Below are 22,477 nucleotides of genomic sequence, written 5' to 3' on the forward strand. Positions count from 1 at the left end.
TGGAAAGACCCTAGGGCTCCCTCTATGCAGGAATTACGGTCCTACATAGCACATGTCGCAAGCATGGAGAGTATAACGTGTTACCTTCATGATAAATCATATAATTTCGATAAGGTGTGGGCCCCGTGGTTTTTTCTAGAAAGCCGTAGCTGCCTTTCCAGTACGGCTTCACCTCCTGCAGACGGAATATAGCTTTTGGGCCGCCTCCAGATCCCCGAGCTGGATATGGCGCGCTGCTGGCGAGTAATGTTTGTATGCTAGTTTTCTTTTTGGTAGCTAATGTAGCCGTGTGGCTTAGCTTTCCCAGCAATGTTCCAAGTTTGCTTATTTACTTATCAACAATATTGTTAACAGTACTTGTGCCTTTCTACCTCCCATCCCTCCTTCCTCTTTCCCCCTCCCCTCCATTCCCCATGATATAAAAGTATAAAACATAGAGGAGACATCTTGAATATTAATATCTTAATGTCAAACGTGTTGATTGTGATTTTCCTGTTGTTTCCTCTTTAAATAAAGAGTTTAAAAAAAAAATATATAGTCCCATCCCACGCATACATCACAAGTTTTCTGTACTTAAAGCCCTGACCACATACAGAAAGGAAAATGGAGATTCCTCTTCTTCCAGAGATCTACAATGGTCCAATTCCAGAATCATGACACCCCAATCCAGGTGAAACTTGCAGAGACCACTTTGGGCTGAAGAGAAAGTTTAGACTTACAGGATAGAGCACGCAGCTCCAAAATTCTAACTGTCTATATAGCCAAAAGAGAAAGTTGTCTTCCAATTTTGGAGCTGTTCGATAGAGGATGCTGCAAGACTGTCAACACCAGAGTGAGATCCAAAATAGAGAGAGAGTGTGTAAAATTATATATACGGTATACGGGAATATAACATATGGAAGATGTATGTGTATTATCCCTCTGTAATAAAGCCTGCAATTCAGGAAAACAGGTCAGTTTTCTCACTGGAACCTGAAACTTCAGGGACACAAGTCTCAAAACATGCGAAAAATAACAGTAGGCTGGGCAATTGAAAATATGCCGGAAATTAATTTTCACACCAGGAGATGCCTGTAATCAACAGCCTGTGGCAATTCTTTGCCGAAACCGGTTCTCTGGCCATAAGTATACTCTCAACCTACCTGTCACAACTGCCTTATGGATCATGGCTTAAGCCAGCCACGACAGAACTTAATGTGATGAAGATGACCCTGAATTAACAGCTCTTGTCTTAGAGGAAGATGCCATGTAGAGAATACCACAAACTTACTTGCAAGTCCAGCGTGAACATGATTAAACAAACTCTTTTTACCTCGTCACAAGATGGCGAAGTGGGGGGGGGGGGCTATTGGGACAGCGATTTGATGAAGAGGCACAATGTGATGGTGAAGGGGCCTATACCCATCTTACATTATTTTGACTCAACTACTTAAAAAACGGGACTACCCGGTAATTATTTGGCTTAGGGGTGCTTTGGAAAAATTATGGTGACCCTAAGGGTGCCTCGAAAGTTTGGAAACCACTGCCTTAAAACAATTGTCAGGAACCTCAGGGACGTTGGTGTTGTGAATGTTTTAGTACCAAGCGCACGACAAACTAAATAACCCGGTTTATCAGAGGAATCATGAACACAAGAGAAAGTGAGAAATGTACTCCACCTCACCATTCTTGTGAGAATTAGCGTGTCTGATTCTCCCCAGGACTGAAGCACTGCTGGACTCTTGCTCTAGGAAGATATAGCCAGAGCAGCAGAATCTAAAGTCCTATCGAAAGAGGAGATCATCATGACCGGTCCTTCTGGCCCAAGCTGGTTTGTAAGGTGCAGCTGCAACAGAGCTTAAAGTAGCAATAGACAACTCGATATACTTCAGGGGCCACAAAGGCAGCCCACTAACCATCAAGAGAGCACAAATTACCGTATATACTCGTGTATAAGCCGAGTTTTTCAGCACATTTTTTGTGCTGAAAAAAGCCCCCCTCGGCTTATACTCGAGTCCCACTTACCTGGTCTCCGTTTTCCAGTCTCCCCCGCTCATCTGCAGGCATCTGCAGCCTCTGTTAAATGAAAAGAAGCCTGCCAGTCAAAGCTAAAGACCGGGACATTTCCATCTAGCCCCGCTGGTCAGAGACACATGTGAGTACCCTGACTTGTCCACTGCAATTATTTGCAGCAGTTTTATAAAGTCCAATATTTTCATTTTTTGTCACCTATTAATAAGTGTCTGAAGATTCTTTTGCATAACTGTGAAATCATTGAAAAGTCTAAAAACATCCCAAACTTCAAGTATAATAAGGGTTAAATCACACAAAGCAAATTGTATTGTTCTGTTAAAATGTTTCTTCCAGCAAACAAAATCAAACTTATCTTTATCTGAGCTATTATATCAAATTCTATTTAGTGTATGTGCAGCATCTTTTGCATTACTAAAGCCTAAATTACTATACTGTTCTGAACACTTAGGAGTAACTGCTCATCACCTTCTAAAGGCGAATAAACTTAACTGGCACATGTATTTAGTATCCACAGACTGTCTCATTGATTTATATATTAATGATCTGAGTTGTCTTTAGTGAATGTTATTTATATCTGTGTTCACCTATTAGGCTTGATACCAAGTGCAGAGGATTTAGTTTAACCATTTGTGTACAATTTATTAGGATATGGGTATATATTATGTACTTCTAAAATTTTATTGATGTTTAATAACAATAAATTTTGATATATTCATGTACAACCTCACGTTTGTATTATTGGGAGCCCAGTGTTAACGATATCCAGCACTGTTTTTATTTTTGAAACTTACCAGTAGCTGCTGCATTTCCCACCCTAGGCTTATACTCGAGTCAATAAGTTTTCCCAGTTTTTTTGTGGTAAAATTAAGTGCCTCGGCTTATATTCGGGTCGACTTATACTCGAGTATATACGGTACCCTTAACCTCAGTAACAAGTTTTTTGTTGTTAATAAACACACAGTTAATAAAAAGAAAGACATATGTAATAACACATCAGCGGACATTTTAAGCAAGTGTTATAAGCCTTAACTTAAGGATAATAAATGCTCTGGAATTGCTTCCTTTATCTGACAGAAAAGGAACACAGTGCAGATGCAGAACTTAAACAAGGAAGAAATAAAGTGAACCTGCAAAACAGACCCAAGATCCCAACACCTAATTTAAGAATTCAGTTCTGGTGGGCTTCTCTCAGAGTGAGAGTGTCCACCATGGAGGTGGTGCTGGCTGTGAGGAGAAAAGCACCTATCCCTTTGATCCAAGAAAGTACATGGACAGTCCCTAAGAGCAGCCACCAGAACCCAGACTTTTAGTGGGCGGTTACCGTACCTTACATTCCACCCCACCCAGCAGCTACAGAGCTGAAGGCCTTGCAAATCCAGCCAGCTGTAGGCACAGGAAAAAGGAGGGGGGTTGCGAGCAGGAGAACCTCCATCTCGTACCAACACTACCATCTTTTACAAAGTGGTAGTGTAGCTTTCATGTTGGTTGCGTCTTACTTGGCGACGTGCCCATGTTAAATGGAACTCTCCAACGATAGTCTAAGATGAGGGGCAAAGTTTTAAGTTTCCAATAAACGCAGTCAGACATGTAGACTGAAGCTTGAGGCAAGGTTGCAGTGATCATGATCCTGAAAGGGATTTCACAATCAAAGCATGGTAGTGTGGACTTCAGGGCAGAGGCTCAAAAAGAATTGCTAATTGACCATTAATTGCTAACAATACAACAAAACATTCTTAAGTCTAGATGATACTGTGGCCTGTTGAGGAGTACTATGCACCAAAAATGAAATATTCAAATACCACGGAGATCGAATATATTCTTCATTGTTAACAGAGAGGCACTGGAATGTCAGGTTAAGTTTCACCTCTCGACTTCGCTATATTTATTATCTTTTATTTACATGGCGCCACAAAGGGACCGGACTATGACTGCATTGGAGGTTGGAGAGGTAAGGAGCTGTGGCATTAAAGAGGAGCTTGAAGAGGATTCTATAGCAGAGGGAGAGAGCCAGTGGAGAGCTGAAGCTCCCCCCTTTGTCTTAGGATAGTCATCTAGGTTGGGGAGAGATGTGGAGAGATCACTGGCCATGCCCTTGTGGATGAATCCACACAGCGATTGGCAGCTTTGCAGAAACACAAACTCTGCCAATGAACCCTCCCAACATGAAACCCTGCTGCAGTGCAGTCAGGGCATGGTGGACAGTTAGAAAAAAAATTTCCATTAATTTTGTGTATATTACTAGTAATTCAAGCTCTGCAAGAACAAATAGAGCAAGAAAATACCCTATTTTTTTATTCCAAGAATTTCCGCTAAAGTTGGAGTGCAGATTAAGTGATTTATGTTGGCAAGTTTCAAATATTAATATTTTGCTTTCATTTTGGTATTCTTAAAACAGATTTCAATTTAAAAAGGTGTCATTTTGGAGATGCAATGCCTAGGCCACTGCTACATTTCTTCAACACACTAAATAATTACAATAATGGTATGCAATGCAAATTTAATTTTCTACTTTACTTTTTCAAAACCACAAGCCATACGCAGTCATAACATAATAACAAACTGTTGCAGAAAGATGCATATAAAAGACATAAGCATGTTTATATTACTGTCAAATTCACAGGTGTGCATGTTGCTAGTTCTATATTTAGCTGTTAAAGTAAATACCGATTAGAAATGCACTAAAAAAACAAAAAAAAAAAAAAACATCCTCTAACTTGCCCTCACATACTGCCATTGGTTGACCCTAGAAGTTTATGCATATTCTAAAAGGAAGGGGAATTTCTAGATTGTTACAACCACATATGTATCAACATAGCTTCCTATCTGCTACTGTTATGTGGTGCAGTGATTTCTATCAGACTGCAGTCCCACAACCCACACGTGCTCCTTTTGTATGAGCTGTGCCTTTTTCCAATTAGAACATAAGCTCTTATGAGCAGGGCCCTTTTGCTTTCATGTTTGCATTTATGTTGTATGCATGTACTCCCGGATTTTACCCACTGTCAATAAAACATCTAATGTAAAATACTTATATCTGCACTGTGCAAGGGGGGAGTTGTGGAGTGGGAGATTGGCACACAAGCTCTGATCGGAAAAGACAACAAAAACCATGCTGGTGCTTAAACTAATGTGACTTCTGTTTCTAGCATATACTATCATAGGATGCACTAAGGGACTTCACATGCAACATTTTTACAGAAATATATTTATAACTCCATTACATAAAATTAAATGGGAAGGCTTTACGGTTAGTAAGCATATACAAAGAGCACTACACAACCAGTCTATAATACAGCAAGTAAACCTCATTTCTTCCACTAGGCAGAAAATAGCAGGTTTCTATATAGTGCGTATATAGCAACAAATTGGTAACATATGTTTACTAAAACTGTCTGGCTTACCTTGTTCATGGCTGTTGGCTGAGGACTTCTCATTCCTGGCTGACCTCCCATTTGTGGTGCACCTTGCTGAAGGGTCTCTGCTAAAAGGTTGCCAGAACTGCCCATGCCTTGGTTAGGATAAGGCATTCCAGGACGACCCCTTCCAGTACCAAGTGATCCATTCATCATCTGTCCCTGCATCATGTTTTGTCCATTTCCAGTTGCCATCATGCCTGCATTCATGCCCATTCTAGGCTGATTTACTGGGTTATTCATAGAGGGCATTATTCCAGCTGATGAAGAGGGGTTTAGGGTCTGAGAGGGGGGTCCAGGATTGGTTCCATTACCTCCTATGCCCAAACCTGGGGATGTCAACCCAGTCTGAGACATTGGGCTCTTTACCATGTTGTTCAGAAGTCCAATGCCCGGGCTGGTTTGCGGCGTTTGCTGTCCAAGGCTCATACCCATATTTGCAGTACTCCCACCTCGCAACAGTTCCGAGAGCTGCTTATGTTTGGCAGCTGCATCAGGCACCATGCCCATGCCCAGACCAATATCTCCACCATTGCTCAGGCCAAACTCATTAGAGCTAATTAATTCATCAGGTAGGTCTTGCTCCAGGTCGAATAGGGACCCAAAATCTAAAATATTAACATAAAAAAAAATTTGGAAGAAAAAAAAAATAGTTTACATTCAGTTCATACTCACAGCTTCAGATAATCAAAACAGCATTGTTCCCTGAAAACCTGCCCTACATTTGTTCCAGCAAAATGAGAGGCTTCAAGTCTATACCAGACGCAAGTGAGAAAACGTACAGATAGAGACAAAACAGACAAAAGTTTGAAAAACAATAACATATTTTGCAAATAATTGCTAAAATAAAAATTACATACTACAGCTGGGGGGGATTAAATGTTGGACTTTGTTTAGGGCACTTTCAATATAGAAGCCTATTGAGAAACGAAGAATGTCAAACTTGGGCTTTTCAACAATAGTATTCCCCAGTGAATCATATACCAATAAAAGTATGAAAGAAAAAGCACAACACCATTGTAATTGTTTGTACCTGTGAAAGAAAATTGTGTCTATATTGTTGTTCACATGCAAAGTTTCACTCTAAGGGCTAGATTTACTAAGCTGCGGGTTTGAAAAAGTGGGGATGTTGCCTAAAGCAACCAATCAGATTCTAGCTTTCATTTATTTAGTACATTCTACAAAATGACAGCTAGAATCTGATTGGTTGCTATAGGCAACATCCACAATTTTTCAAACCCGCAGCTTAGTAAATCTAGCCCTAAGTGTGCTTGGAACAGCGTGCAGCAAACTGAAATTATCCCTTCTCGTTTAAAAAAAATCCCATTTGCTTTTACGCAAGATCAACTTACATGCTAGTCTTAACTGCTCTACAATTGAAAATCACTTGAATTAAAAACTTATGTCTGTTTCAATGAAACTCTACAGAAGCAGTAGCTCATATGCAGTGTGCTGTTGTGCATGTACATGTGTTAGTTGTGAGCACTCCTCACTTATAGTAGACATCTAACTGTTCCTCTCAGGCACAACCATTTGCAAACCACAAGCTCTAACTCTACAGCATCCCAAAGAGTGATTTCAGAAATTTAAAATGACATACAGTAAGTAGCAAGTGAGTGGGCACAAACTAGATGGCACTATGCAGTAAAAAATTACAACTTGGACAGACCAGACCTCAACTGTTCTAGCACAAAAAGACAGCATACATCATTAGGATTGCTGCAAGCACTGCCTACAAACAGGAGCATTAACACAACATTTTTAGTTTAAACCAAACCTCATGAAAGATTGCTGTAGGTGTAAAAGATGTTACACATTAAACAAAAAAACAACATTGTTTTAAAATTTCATGGACATTACATGTATTCTATTAAGTTTTAATTGGGTAATTTACAATATGCGTACTACAATTAGCACCTCTGAATGATCAACAACCACCTTAGCTCAACCAGGGGATGCTATGTGAACCATACCTTACAGACTTCATTCAAGAATCATGTCTTGACAGTACTAAGCTTATGTCCATTCCTGATAACACATTCATATACAAGATACAAAAAAGAAGTAGTTTTATTGACAGTTCAGGAGTATGCACCTTTTAACAAATACACGAATTACATTTACATAAAAGATGTATGAACACGAAATGAAGGGTCTGATATTTTTATTCGATTGTCTTTACCCCAATTACGTAGCAATAGCAAATATGGGTCATTTTTTTTGCCATATTCATACAATGATCCAATCAATATTGATAGACTTATTGGGCACTGCAGTTTATCAGCCAATTTACAGATATTACGGTGTGTAAAGCCAGCATTATGGCAGGAATATGATATAGGACCAGGAAGAAAAATTAGATAACTTATTTCAGTTTAATAGTTGTTAGGCAGCTGAAATTAGGGTATGAACCATTAGAGTATGTTTTTGGGTTTTTTTCTGACTAGAGCAAAAAAAAAAAAAAAAGGACTAAACTCCATAATGCTATATTAAATAATTTTTTATACGTTTAAAACTATGGATTTGTTTTTTTACATGCAATTTCAATTATTTTGTATTAGAGCATTTGCACTGGAGGAGTTAAAATCTCAAATACAGTGCCAAGATTTTAAAATTGATGTAAAAACATTGAAGCAAATTTAACACTTCCCAAATCAAATAGTGCATTTACAGTGGATGTGTGTGAGAACTGGCCTTAAGAAGTTCTTAAATTCAAAGTAAATTTATTAAAATGTTGATTGCAGAATTGTAACAACACTAGCCAGGAGAAGAATCATCATGGTAGCTCTAAATCAAACAGCCAAGAATACATATAAAAATAAAAACAAACCATGCTGCAAAACAGTATTAAATTTCTATCTATAATTTTTTAATGTTGGGGGTGGGGAGTCACATTTTGATTCTGGTTGCAGCTGTACACATTTCCAAATATAGTTAGAATTGAAATACATGGCAAAACTAAAGGGTACAGACCACAGTAAATATTTGGAGAGGAATCTGTCACCAGTTTCTACACTGTTTTGTATTTGCTAATTACATACCCTTTGTAATAAGCCAAAAAATTGGGGTTCATTACCCCATTCATCCAGGAGAATTTAACAGTGTTTTGTTAAATTCATAAGCTCACAACACAACTTTACTTTACAGTCAACCTATCAGTATGAAAGCATTTTTTTTTTCAAAACTACTTCTTACAGTATACAAGGCTCTTAAGATAACAGCCATAATAAGGACATATTAAGTGTGTCAATATATGAACTAAGGTGGTAAAATTTAATTAATGTTGGACTGTTTTTATTAAAGACTATTTTGCATCACTCTCCTTTTTAGGTCTAGGAACTTTTTAATTGTTGTGCACTGCACAAAGTGCTCGAACTTTAAACCACCACTCTTGTTTACAGCAAAGAGTAACATTAATTATCCCAATATTATTCCATGACTAGTCAATCTCTAATCAGGCAATATTTTTTCCCTTTCTTGTATTAACATTATGGTCTGAAGCAGCCCACAACAGTGCTTGCTTAGCCTAATAGCAGAGCCTAGTTACATGGCCAATTTGGCCATACACTCATTTAAGCTAGGTACACACTACACAGTTTTCATCCAATAATCGGCTAAATCAGCCGACAAAAGACCGCTCGTTCAAAAGTCGGGTCAGTGTGTGCAGTGACACGATGGTCGAAAGTCTGCCCAAATGGACGATTATCGCCTCCTTTGGTTGGTCGTACCGTTTAATATTTTTGTTTCAATCTCGTTTCCGTTGTGTAGTGTGTATAAACCTCGAACCGATCCACAACAGCGAGTACGAAATTACAGTCATTGCTCACAACATGGCTGTAAAAAGTCGCTAAAGGGACATCCTCTCTTCCCTTTATCGTCCTAAACAAGACTAGGGTGTATGCAGTCCGTGGACCAAGCGATCGGAACATCGCTCGCATGTATAATCGATCAGCATTAAAAGTTGGTGGATAATTCTGTAGTGTGTGTAGCCAGCTTAAGTACTATACTACAAAGATTTAGTCTGACTTTTAAAGACAACCTCAACACAAAAGGTGCCTCAGTGGAGCAGAAATTTGACAACCAGACAAGTGTATTATGAACAACCAAATTGTTAGTCATATCCAATAAAAACTGGACTGATCCTAAACAAAGAATTTAGAAATTGGTCTAGCTATATAAATCCTGAGGCAAGTAAAATGTGTCATTCACATGGATTTTTAGTTTGAGCAAATAAGCTCCATACACACGACATAGGAGCCATTCCAATTAATAGCCACAAAGTAATAAGTCAGCCTACAATATGCATTTAACAACTGTGGATGAGAAAGTGTTTGCCATAAGAATCACTGAACCCTGGCATGGTTCTTTCCTTCTACTGCTTACATGTGCTGTACAAACTAACAAAGGCTGTTTAAGAGGTGGTTGGTTCACAGATTTTTAAATGTACACAACCAACATTTTTTTCTTATTACTGTTTTAGAGGCAGTTTTAAGATAGGTATTTTTTTTTACTGGGTGGCAACCAATAGCAAGTGTATGTGCTCTATTAATGAGCAGCTCCTCCCTTTATTTGCACATTTTAAAACTTGAAAATTGACAGAGCATTTTATCATTTTGTAGTATAGTTTACACAGACAGCCACTGGAGGTATGTAGCTGCCCTAAGGCAAGTCTAGGCCTATGATTTCTTATTACTACTACTACCAAGTCAGCATTCAGTTAAAATTTTGGTCTTCGTTTTATAAACTGTTTAGGTGTGACCCATTGTTGGTACCCTCACCGATTACAGGGTAAAAGTAACCCTATGTGATTGTAAAGTCACCCTAAAGTGTGTTTGCATATAACAATATCCTCTCATACGTGCAAGTCAATACCAAACCAGGCATGTTTATGAGAAAAACAAAACCCTTCCTGATTTATAGTCAAAGTGCCATATTTATGACATCGAGTGCACAGGGAATTAAATTATCTGTGCACTTGCTGTTCTGCGGAGACATTTACAAAAGGTAAGCAGCGTCTAAAAATCAGAGCTATAAAAGGCATATTCAAGGTCATGTCATTCATATTTGGACACAAAAGTATAAGGTGTTAGTTAAGGGACATTTAAAATAAAAAAAATAATCATTGGCTGAGTTGCCCTACATTTGTGTTTGTTTCTTGCACATTTTTACCCTGCTTCACCGTTCAAATTAGATATTTATTTTTTTACTTATAGTAACCAGCCTTGTAAAACACTGATGAAAACAAAATTGTTGTTGCACATTTAGAGACAGGGGCTGGTTATGCACCTAGAACTCCATTACACTTCATTATGACTAAAATGCAAAACTCAAATCAAAACAATGTCACCATTAGATTAAGTGTATTTAAAGCAGCAATCCCATGAAAAATTAGGTGTGTTTTTTAGCATAAGTCACTGTGGCAGCCTATAAGAAGAATTTATCAATTACCCTTGTTTTTTTTTTTGTTCAGAGTGCCATTATACCGCTTTCATACTGCCGCCCCGGCAATATATTGTCGGGAGACAGAGTCCCATGGAGAGAAATTCCCGGGTAGACCATGTTCATACTGAACACGGGTCTGCCCGGGTCTCCATGACAACATCATAAGAGGAGCTCCGATTGGCTCCTCTTGTGATGTGTTTTTTCTTTCCCAACTTTATAATTGTTTGGCGAGACCCAGGTTGAAAAACCGGGTCTCAACATTCTTAGTGCAGGCAACCCGGGTCGGACCCAGGAATTACCCCACCAAAAGTCCCAAGTCTGATGACCCGAGAACTAGACCCGACACCATTCATACTGCGCCTTGGGTCATCTGGGCTTGCCCCGGCAAAAACCTGGGTTTTTGGCGCAGTATGAATGGGGTATTACAAATTTATTATTTTGGACTACCATGGCAACCATGTAGTATGCAGAAAGGCTTTGGTACATCCCTCTGAGCTCTGTATGTACTGTGACATCCTCATTCTCCCATTTTTGCCATCACATGACATGCTGATAGCTGTGAGCCTATGTCTGTGTGGAAGACTGACTAGGCCTGGCTGCCGTTTGTCTGCCAGAGAGCTTTTGAAAAGGAGATAATTTGTAGGATAGCCAAGAAACATGACTACTGGATGTATGCTTAAAAGAGGAACATAATAAAAATATAAATAGCAAGTTAAGAAAAATGTTATATAAAGGGATTGCAGCTTTAAGTGAAATTCAAAATAGCTTTTAAATAGTAATAACAATAACGAGCAGGAGTCTGAATGACAAAGTGGGGCAGAGATTAAGAAGAGAAGTTCGAAGATACGTAAAAATTCACATTGCTAATCTTGCAATACCTAGATAATGTTCCCATTGCCTCCTTGCAGCACAGGGCCCTTGGGTTTGATTCAAACTGGTATTCTATATGCCCATGTATGGTTTGACCAGGTTTTCCTCCCACACCTCAAATAGATGCTGGTCGTTTAATTAGCTTGTAACTAAACTTGCCCTATTTTGACAAATGTGCGTTTGTGGCAAGGAAATTAGATTGTAAGCACTACTGGACAGGAACAGATTTGAACATTCTCTGTACAATGCTGCATAATATGCTGAAACTCGATAAAGCATAATAATCAATAGGTGCATACAGTTTTATTATGGCTTATTTAATGTGGCGTTTTAAAACAGAATTTAATATTGAGATAAGGATTATATAAAAATAATATATGCCCTATAAATGTGCATTTCTAACACTTCTGTGAATCCCTGTAGCAGTTACTTGGTTGTATATTTTCTCCAACTAGAACTACATTTCGAAAAGAGCAGCAGTGATCACTGTATGCAATGGTTGTGGCATTAAATATAACGCACAAAATCCACTGCAAACATGCATACAATAGCAGCACTGAACACTATTACCCTCTCCCCTGTCATCCCATCACCAATCTGCCTATATCATAGTTGCACCGCTAGTGTTTTAATCCTGCACAGAACACTTACAGTAAAGGTAACACAAAATGGTTTAATATGAGCAATGGCAGGCCAGACAGACCCAAGACTCACACTGCAGTGTCTGTTACCCAGACATTTACTTTAAAATAGGTTTATACTTTAATGCCTTAAGTAGCATTGAACAAATTTCAAGAAATCCATAATTAAAGTGGAAGAGTCCATAAAAAAAACATTTACAAAGATGAAAAGATCCCCAACGCCCCTTCTGAATGCACTACAGTTTTAAATCCTGGAGATAGGTAGCCAATTCAAATATTTTATCAATTAGAAAAAGATCTAGATGAGTTTAGTTTTTACTTCCACTATAGTTGTACTTTAAGTTATTTCAGATGAAGTTTTGATTGTAGAGGAAGTATTAATTCACTTTAACATCAAACTTCCCATCAGCAAGCCTAATAAAGGATGTTACAACCAGGCTCTAAATACATATTCAGGGCTGGTATCAAAATTGACTCTAGTCTCTCCCTCTCTGTCTGTGTGTGTGAGTATGTGTCTATAGTAGGGAATTTAGACTGTAAGCTCCAATGGGGCAGGGACTGATGGGAATAAGTTCTCTGTACAGCGCTGCGGAATTAGTGGTGCTATATAAATAAATGATGATGATGATGTACAGGACAACAACTTCCCATGGTGACAGTGACTAAGCCTAAGTGTCCGACAAAATAGTGGTCAAATACTATGAAAAATATTTTGTTTGCACAGGAGTTATTAAAATGGTCATGATTAAATAAAATTGTTTTCATCACTGATCCTTGAGTACTATTTTCACAAATGTTTAAGTTATGTTCAGTGTGCAGGTTAAACCATAAGTGGATAAGTACATTTTGAAACTTAAGTGGATAACAGAATACCTTGCATTTACCTACATAGTACATGTAAACAATATGAAAAATATTCTCTTCTGTGAAAATATGCAAACACATATAGAAATATTACAACATATGCTAATCGGCATTAGGTTCAATAGCAGCATATAATACTTTTTAAAGAAAGGAATCATTCACTCTATTACATACTGTACGAGGTATGCACATACAATAATCAGAACTTTCATAGGGTTTTACCAATGCTCAAAATCAGGTTTTTCAACTACCAACTTTTTATGTATAATAACCTTTTAAATACAGTAAGTATTATCTTCAATGTTATAAAAAATAAAAAGTTATTTTTTTCATGTCTTGCTATTTCTGTTTCAGTATCAAGTGTTTGTCTCTTGTAACCTATTTCCTCAATAGATCTGCCTCAGAGTAAAGCTGGCCAAACATGTCATGATCCAGACTTTCGTCTGGATCTATAACCAAATTAAAATGCCTGGTCATTCAATAAATACAGCCAGATCCCAGGACTCCATTGTATCAGTTGGTCAATGACTGCACATACATAGTGATGCAATTGTAGTTTTAACCAGGAACAACTAAAACTCCTGATTTTATTTGTTCTTGTACAAAATATGCTGATTTAAAGCAAATTGTTATAGCTGGTTAATAAAATTGCTAAATGTAGCCTACTTCAGAGCTGAAGACATCATAATCAGCTAGTTAGTAAAGTGTTATCATACCAGTGTACCATTACTGTACAACAGTTATCAAGTGACACCATCAAGGCTAACAAGAAAGCTACAAATATAAAAACTGCAAGTTTAAAAGTGACCAAAAAAATTATTGAAATTAAAGCGTATAAATACATCTTTTATTCTATATATGCCCCTTTAAAAAAACCATAACACCTTCCTTTAGATGGCCACGTTGTTGCAATTGTTGTAAGGGAATTTGAGAACCTTTCTTGAACTGAACTTTAATTTTTATTACAGAAACTTGCACAATATCAAAATGCAACTAAGGAAAAAGGATTAAGTCAGAAATTAAAAATACAGTAGCAATATTTTTTTTTAGGCATCAGCATGTTATATAAAACACTTACCAAACCATACCCAAGTATATTAAATAAATTAAAATTAAATAGAACTATACAACCTAATTATGCTTTATAGAATTAATACTATACCAGCATTGTTTTTGTTGCAAACTGTACCCACCCCCGTCTAAAAAAAAGAAATACTGCAGATACATTTTGCAAATTCCTTTTTTAGTTGAAAATGCTATATTAGACTATTGGCACACTTGCATTTTAAAAGCAGGACATTTCTGCTGCTCAGAAAATAAAATTGAAAGGCACTTCAAATTGTATCCTGAATCAAAAGATTGTAAATAGTTAAGATAATTAAACAGAACAGTTTTTACAGTGAATGGAGTGTAGAGGTGTTAAAATACTTTAGAAAGTAGTTTAGTATACATCCCAACTGTAACCCGCACTTCAATATTGTAAACATAACCTTACATCATAAATGAACAGTTTCATTCATTTGTATAAAAATAAAATTTGTTAAGTGGTCATAAATGTGGCCAATTTTATATCTGTTAAACAATATCATCAGCACCTCACTAATACAGACAGCCCCAAAGCAAAACTGGAAGCATTCTAAAACCTCAGAATTAATACTAAAAAAGATCAAAACAAACAAAAGATAATGTAAAGAGGTTGGAAAAGATATTACAAAAATTGAAGAATACAGATAACCAAAAGTAATTAACCTACCTAGAGTAGTAGCTGTGTCAAATTACTGTATTTTAAGCATTTTTATTTTGGAGAACCATCACAACCTGTTACATTTCTTTGTAAAGGAGTTATACATAAGTATCCAATGCTCTACATGCTTGCAGTTTCTGTATTGCATAAATTGGAAGCAGTTTTAAACAGGTCACCACAAGTCATTAGCATTATGAACAATAACTTTAAACAATTGTTACATTAAAATAATTGATGTGGTGGTTACCTGGACCATCACTGGAAGACAGAGCAGGAGAAGACATCTTGGGTTTCTTGGCTGGAGGCCCAGGATCAACCAGATTTTCGGCCATGGCTCTTTTTTTTGAGGTTCAAGTCTCCACTGCAAGTCTGTTAAACGTTAGTCACTAGAACACAGATACAATGGACGCCTAGAGGAAAACGTTGCTACTCGTCCCTGGCAATAATCTACTTTCTTTGTAAGAGAGGTGAAGGCTCCTCAGAAAGTGGATATGTGATGGGCCCTGAACTTATGTGCTCAGACTCTCCATTCCCACACTTGTAGTTCTAGCTTTGCTGCTCCTGATGCTGAGCGGAGCCAGGTATGTGGGCCTCTCCTGAAACGTCATCCTCCGCTGAAACCAAAGAATGGAACTAGTTGATTAGTACTGGGGACAACTTTGCGCTTATATAGAGATTTAGATAAGAGGCGCGGGCTAAGTTGGTAAAACCTTACGTGAGAAGGGATAGAGTGGTTATGGAGATGTGGGGAGACGAGATTCCCTCTACCGTACGGCCACTCAGAGACGCAGACCCGGGTCTCTCCCCCCATGAGAGGGCGGCATCGTTGCGCCAATAGATCACCGTGGATTTGCTGCTGGTAGAGTCTTCACGTTTACATAGCTCCTTTCTGATAACGCCTAGCTGGGGATCAACAGGGAGTGAAATGAGGGTGTCTGACCCCCGCTGGCTGCTCCGCCAGCTGTGCTACAGATCAAGGCCCCTTAAATTATCTTTCAGGATCGAATGGCCGAAGTCTCCCTCCGTGGCCTCTCTCGCTACCTGGCAGAGAACGGGTGTTCTCTGGGTTTAAGTAAAGGCATGCAACAGCGTCACCAATGGGTGCAAGATGGCTAGAGTGCAAAATCTCGATGCCAACTGACCGAAGCCGGTGTCGTCGCCGCGACTCTCTTGGGATCTAAGGGGGAGCAGTAACCCCGGGTGGTCTTGGGATAGGAGGAGGGAGGAGATCGCACCCGGACGGTCTGAATCCAAACGGAGATGGCAAAGGAAATCGCCTACTGTTCTTTAATCCCTTCTGGGGTTTTAGGGATTTGCGGTTCGCATCCAATTCAATTTGGGGCTCCGTCCCTCACACACAAACAAAATGGCGGCTGTTGTTTCTTCACTCCTCTCAGGGAAGCTTCGGCAGTAGCGGCCGGAAACGACGCAACACCACAGTAAGGAAGAGATACACCTCCAGTGGGATGGAACATGGCGTCTGGGAGGGACTTCACAATGCGCCGGTTAATTGGCTGTCTCACACAATGAAACTCAACAACTTGGAAACCTGAGAAGAACACGTGAGGCCGATCAAAATAATTGATTGGTTGAATCACTGCAGTGTCTTGATTGTGTCATAGCCAGTTCTGTCTTTCTTAAAGGGGAGGTGTTGAACCTCCGTTTTCTTGCTTGTCCCTTCCCCCATTTAATTCGGCTCAAAATAATGTTTCACTAAAGATTATGGTTATTTATTATTGATTTAGGAAATCCTACTTAGATATTCTCATGCAACATTGGCATTTAATCTATTTTTATATGGAAACAACAACAATAATAATTTAACGTACTGTTGCTTGCGATGGTTTAATTACTCATAATATAACGTAGGCTAATTCAGTGCTGGGAAATTAAGTTGAAATGTAAATGGTTATAAAACTATCATAAAATCAGTGAGCTATTAGAGGAAGATGGAGAGCTAGAGAAGTGATTGTGGAGATGATTTATTTGTAAAGTGATTAAGTGGAGCTACTAATGTGCAGCGCGAATAGTGCATGTATAGTAGGTAGGTGTAGTGATGTAAAACAAAAGGCAATTAAAACAGCCCATTTGGTTTAATTCGGTTTGTCAGTCTTGTGTAAAAAAAAAAGTAAACTAACTATTTCTCCATTTTACCATCTGTGAATTCTTAAACAAGCATTATTCATGATAATAGTCACAGTATGATTAGTTAGAAAAGAAAAACATGAAACAATGACCCTCATTGCTGCATTGATGGTCTCATAATTTGACCCAGAAGTATTGGCATACATGCTTTGAATTATGATCTGATTGTTTGGTCCAAATAACTAACATTCAGTTGTGATTATATTCCAAATCTATACCTCTTTTGACGCAGTGACATTCGTCAGGTTTATTGCGTGTTATGTGGGCGCAACAAGATTGTAAGGCCTGCATTTTAAGTGCAATTAAATAACAGTGATAAATAATATGTTGAGTTATCTGGTTTGCTGTTGACTAAATGTATTTTACTGTACAAGTAAAACAAATATCAGTAGTTCCTGCATTTCAAAATTGCTGTGAATTTGAGCATTGACATATCTAGGGCTTTGGATTTTCTTCAACTTGTTGTACGGCAAAACAGCATGATATGGACTTAAACCATGGCGTACTGTTGAACAATGTATACGAGCAACCCACTTGATTATTATAGCACAAGCAGCATATAGTCTGGGCCCCTTAGGAACATGGTCCCTCTAGTTTTGCAGAGTGGATCCATTGTTCCATGAGGATTGGCTGCCTAAATTAAGTTTGTAGACACTGGAGTAAGCAGAGTTATGATATAAAAATGAAACTTTCCGGAACCGTTTACTCAATGACCCTTGTATAAAGAACACCGGGTCATTTGCCCTTGTAATTATAGGAAAGGCAATTTAACCTTCAGTTTTGGAAGCACTGAGGTTAATGGAATCAGGTACCAGGGGTTTATTTGTGTACAATACAGTAGATAGTTTTTCATTGGGAACAAACATAGTAATAGTATTAGAGACCGACAGAGAGGTAAAAGGGCCCTGCTCGCAAGCTTACAATCTATAGGACAATGAGAGTTTGATGCACAAGATTATGTGCTACATATTGCATATTGGTCTGGCCAGCAAAAGGTAAAAAGTGCTTTGTGGGCTATATGATCAAGTCACAAAGCAATATTGGTCAGGAGGTAAAAGGGTTATTTGTCTTGTGTGGACTGTGTAAAGGGTTGGTATTAGGGTACCCTAGGGAGGTTAAGAGGGTGGTTGAGAAATTAATAAGCTTGCCTGCAAGCTTATTCTCTTTTTCAGAGAACACTTGAAGGTTTGAATACTAGAGGAAAGTCTTGTGCAATGTAGGGAATTCCACAAAGTAGGTGCAGTCCAAAAAAAGTTCTGCAACCCGGAATGGAAGCAAGTAATGAGTGTGGATGAGTGACGCAGATCTTGTGCAGAACGAAAGTGTCGAGTTCAGAGATATTTTGAGACGAGGAAAGAAACGTATGTTGGTGCAATTTTGTTCATGGCTTTGTATAAGTATTTTATATTGGATGCTGTAAAAAACAGGTAACCAATGTAGAGACAGAGTGGAGTGTCTCGTGCGAGATATGTGCATATTTTCTGGAAATGTTTCTTAGAAGTATGTAACAGAAGTTAGATATAGGTTGCATGTAGAAACAAAGGATAGTTTTGAGTCAAGGACCACAATTACGCATTGAACTTGGGATGTAGGATTTATTGTGATGTTGTCAACATAAATAGAAATTTCAGGTATGTAACTTCTGCTAACTGATGGGAATATTATTAGCTCTGTTTTTGAAAGATTGAGTTTGAGGTGGTGAGAGGACATCCAAGATGAAATGGCAGAAAGACAGCCAGTAATGCGGGCTAACACAGATGGTGAGAGATCCAAAGTGTCAGGCGTCGTCTCCACACTGTCACTAGTGTCGGAGACGGCTGCTCGGCTCTCCCCGAGCACTGCGTCCCGTTGTCTAGCAATAGAACGCTTCCGTGTACACGTATGGGCTCACACTGCGCGCGCATGCGGGTCAACCAGGATTTGGAGACATTTCTCCGTTATTATTGCTCTGACCACCAAGCCTCCTGGAGTGATCACCTCCCTTGGGCGGAATTTTCGCAAAATAACCATCAGCACGAATCCACCGGAGCATCTCCGTTCTTTATTATTTTTGGCAGACACCCTATTTTACCTACCCTCTCTGACGAATCTAGGTTATCAGTACCTGCAGTTCACGAAGTAATCCGTGACTTCTCCAAGATTTGGAACGAGGTACAGGATAAATTACTACAAGCTTCGAACCGGCGCAAACAATTTGCGGTTCGCTATCGCAGGATCCATCCGGTTTTACATGTAGGGGACAAGGTGTGGTTGTCTACCCGTAACTTCAAACTCAGGGTACCATCTATGAAGTTTGCAACAGTCACAAACTTCGTCTGCCTTCCTCTTTTCATGTGCACAACTCCTTTCATATCTTTTTACTCAAACCTTTAATTCTCAATGAATTTTCCAAATATCATTTTCCACCTCCCCCCATTAAGATGGTCCTGGGCGATGAGTATGAGGTAGAATGTATCCTGGATTCTCGTTCTCTTCATGGCAGAGAACAGTTCCTTGTCCATTGGAAGGGTTACGGCCCAGAAGAGAGATCTTGGGTCGACAAAAAGGACTTACATCCACCTCGTCTTCTTTCCAAGATTCTCAAGGGCCAGTCCACTCTTCGTTCTGCTTCAGAGAAGAGGGAGGGGGCCATCTCCGCACTGTCACTAGTGCCAGGGAGACGGCAGCCCGACTCTCCCCGAACACTGTGCTTCCGGGTCCACATATGGGCTCACGCTGCACGCGCATGTGCATAGAAGCTTTCCAGGGTTAATGGGGAATGGTTAGGATCTATGTAAAGCAGGCCTCTGGCACTACTATGGTGCCAGAGTATTGATTCCTTCCAGCTCCTGCACCTTGTTATTCTCAGTATCTGATACTGTTGTGACCCAGCTTTTCTCCTCTGACCTCCCTTCTGGATTCAGTTTTGTACCTTGCTACCTGTTCTGGTTTCCTGACTCCTGCCTTTGACCATTCTTCGGATCTTTCCTTGTACCTCGCTGCCCGTTTGGTTCCGACCCAGCTTGATTGACAACGCTCCGTCCACTCTGTTACTATGCTGGTGGCTGACCCAGAGAACCACGACCTGCGCACCCTCTTGCAGCTAAGTCCATACTCTCTCACGGGGGTCCCTGGTGAACATCGGGGGGGCGCAGATACCACCTAGTAGCTATCCCACAGCTTGTGACAGCATGACACAAAGAGAATAGATACATTTGGGTATTATCCACATAGAGATGATATTGAAATCCAAATGAGCTTATAAGAGAAGTGGTATATTTAGAGAAGAGCAAATGACTTAAGTCTAAGCCTTGTGACACTCCAAGTGATAAAAGAAGCAGATAGGAGGTGGATCCAGAGAAGGAATGATTAAATTGGTAGAGTGAGAACCAGGATAGGACAGTGTCCTGTAGAGCAAGGGTTTGTAGCATATGTATGAGAAGAGAGTGCTTAACATTATCAAATGCAGCAGAGACATGTAGGAAAATTAGAAGCGAGTAATGGCCTTTAGATTTAGCAGTGATCAAATCATTGGCAACTTTAGTCAGTGAAGTCTCTGTTGAGTTTTGGGAATGAAAGCCTGATGGAAGAGGGTCCAATAGGTTGTATGAGGCGAGTGTAGGCAATTCTCTCAAGAAGCTTGGAGATGGGTCGGTAAATTGAGAGAGAGAGAGTTTGGGTCAGAATTCTGTTGTTTCTGAATAGAACCAATCACTGAGTGCTTGAATGATGATGGAAAATTACCAGTAGAGGTGGAGAGGTTGCAGGTTTTAGTTATGGTTGAGATGAGTACAGGAAACAAGGATCTACTGATTTCTGAGGGCAATGGATCAAGAGGACTGGTAGTAGAATAGAACAATAACATAAGAGTAGATACTTCATCTTCATATGTGGGATCAAATGAAGAGAGGATGCCAGAAGGTGCCGCAAAGGTATTGAGCTGGTTGTTTGTTGAGGAAAAGGATACCATTTCATATTATCAGTCTTGTCCTTGAAAGAGGAAGCAAGATTATGAGCACTGATGGTAGTGCAAGGGTTTGGGGTGGGAGGGTTGAGAAGAGATTTAATCATTTTAAAAAGGCATTTGGGATTAGAAGCCTGAGGAGAGATGAGAGATTGGAAGTATGTTTGTTTGGCAGTGTCCATGGCAATTCAATAGGAATGGTAGATAGCAGTATATGTGAAGAAATCAATAGAAGTACAAGATTTACGCCAATCACTTTCTGCTTTGAGAATTAGTTGTTAAAGATGTTACTTCAGTGCATCACAGCTGACATCGAAGTCGACACAGAGTGTGAAGAGTAGCTTGAGCCACTTGATTAAGGGCTGTTGCTAGGGTTTGGTGAAAATGTTGTACTGCCATATAGAGGAGAATGTAGAAATTGGGGAGAGAAAATGTTGGAGAGAGATAGAAAGCTGTTGAAAATTAACAGCGTTAGGGTTTCTGTGGGTATGAGGAGGCTTGGTAGAATTAGCAAAGAGATTATAACAGAGAGCTTGTAGCTGATAAGGTGATGAGCCAAGAGGGGGAAATTCAGAAACTGAGCATAATCTAAAGAAAACAATATCAAGGCAGTGGCAATGTTGATAATTAAAGGAGTCAGTGCACTCAGAGAGGTCGAGGGAGAAAGTAAGAGAGACTAGTTTGTAAGCATAGGTAGAATGTGGATTATTTATTGGCATGTTGAAATCACCCATAATGTTGGTGGGGATGTCAGAGGATAAGAAATGAAAGAACACAGAAGAATATTCAGGAAATTGTTGGTGTGGTCCAGGGGAGCGATAGATCACAGCAAGCATAGAGAATGGGGTGAAAATCTAAATAGAATGTACTTGAAAGATGTGAACATGAGTGGTGGGACATTTGCTACCACTGTGAATGTGCAATGTGGGGAATGAAGTAGTCCAACCCCACCTCCTTACCTGCTTCCAGGTCTGTAGGTGTGGGGAAACTGGAGGACTACAGGTGAGGCAGTGTCTGATTGTGAAAAGCCATGTTTCTGTTATTGCCAGAAGGTTGATATTGTTTGAGAAAAAAAAGTTGTGTATGGAGTGAAATTTGTTACAAACAGAGCATGTATTCCATAAAGCACATTTAAAGGACTTTGAATGATGTGGGAGACAGGTAATGTGTTTGAAGTTTGCTGGATTTCTATAGCATTCTGAATAAGATATACAGGGATGTTGGATCATTACTGTGACTGGATCACTCATAAATAACTTATGGTAGGAATTTCTTTAAAGGAAATAGCGCAGGGCGCTTATTTATATAATTGCACAAGCACTTATGTTTGATATTGTGTATATGCCGATAAGGAGTCCAGAGGTGGCAGCACGTGTAAACCCCTCCTACTGTGGCAAGAGGG

At 39.3% G+C, this 22,477-nt stretch overlaps 1 protein-coding gene across 5 annotated transcripts in view; it reads right to left on the bottom strand.

Moving 5' to 3' along the window:
- Positions 1-16,423, bottom strand: part of EP300 (EP300 lysine acetyltransferase) — a 100,380-nt gene extending 83,957 nt beyond the window's left edge. For 4 of the 5 annotated variants that reach the window (XM_075182786.1, XM_075182788.1, XM_075182784.1 and 1 more), the window contains exons 1-2: positions 15,235-16,422; positions 5,415-6,034 (exon numbers count right to left, since the gene is read on the bottom strand). In XM_075182786.1, the coding sequence (XP_075038887.1) occupies positions 5,415-6,034; positions 15,235-15,319 (705 nt within the window). In that variant the 5' untranslated portion in view covers positions 15,320-16,422. Of the gene's footprint in view, positions 1-5,414; positions 6,035-15,234 lie in introns of all 5 variants that reach the window. The other variant, XM_075182783.1, reaches the window with a different exon arrangement.
- Positions 16,424-22,477: the final 6,054 nt, after the last annotated feature.

This window comes from Mixophyes fleayi, chromosome 8, assembly GCF_038048845.1.
Source record: "Mixophyes fleayi isolate aMixFle1 chromosome 8, aMixFle1.hap1, whole genome shotgun sequence".
NCBI lineage: Eukaryota > Metazoa > Chordata > Amphibia > Anura > Limnodynastidae > Mixophyes > Mixophyes fleayi.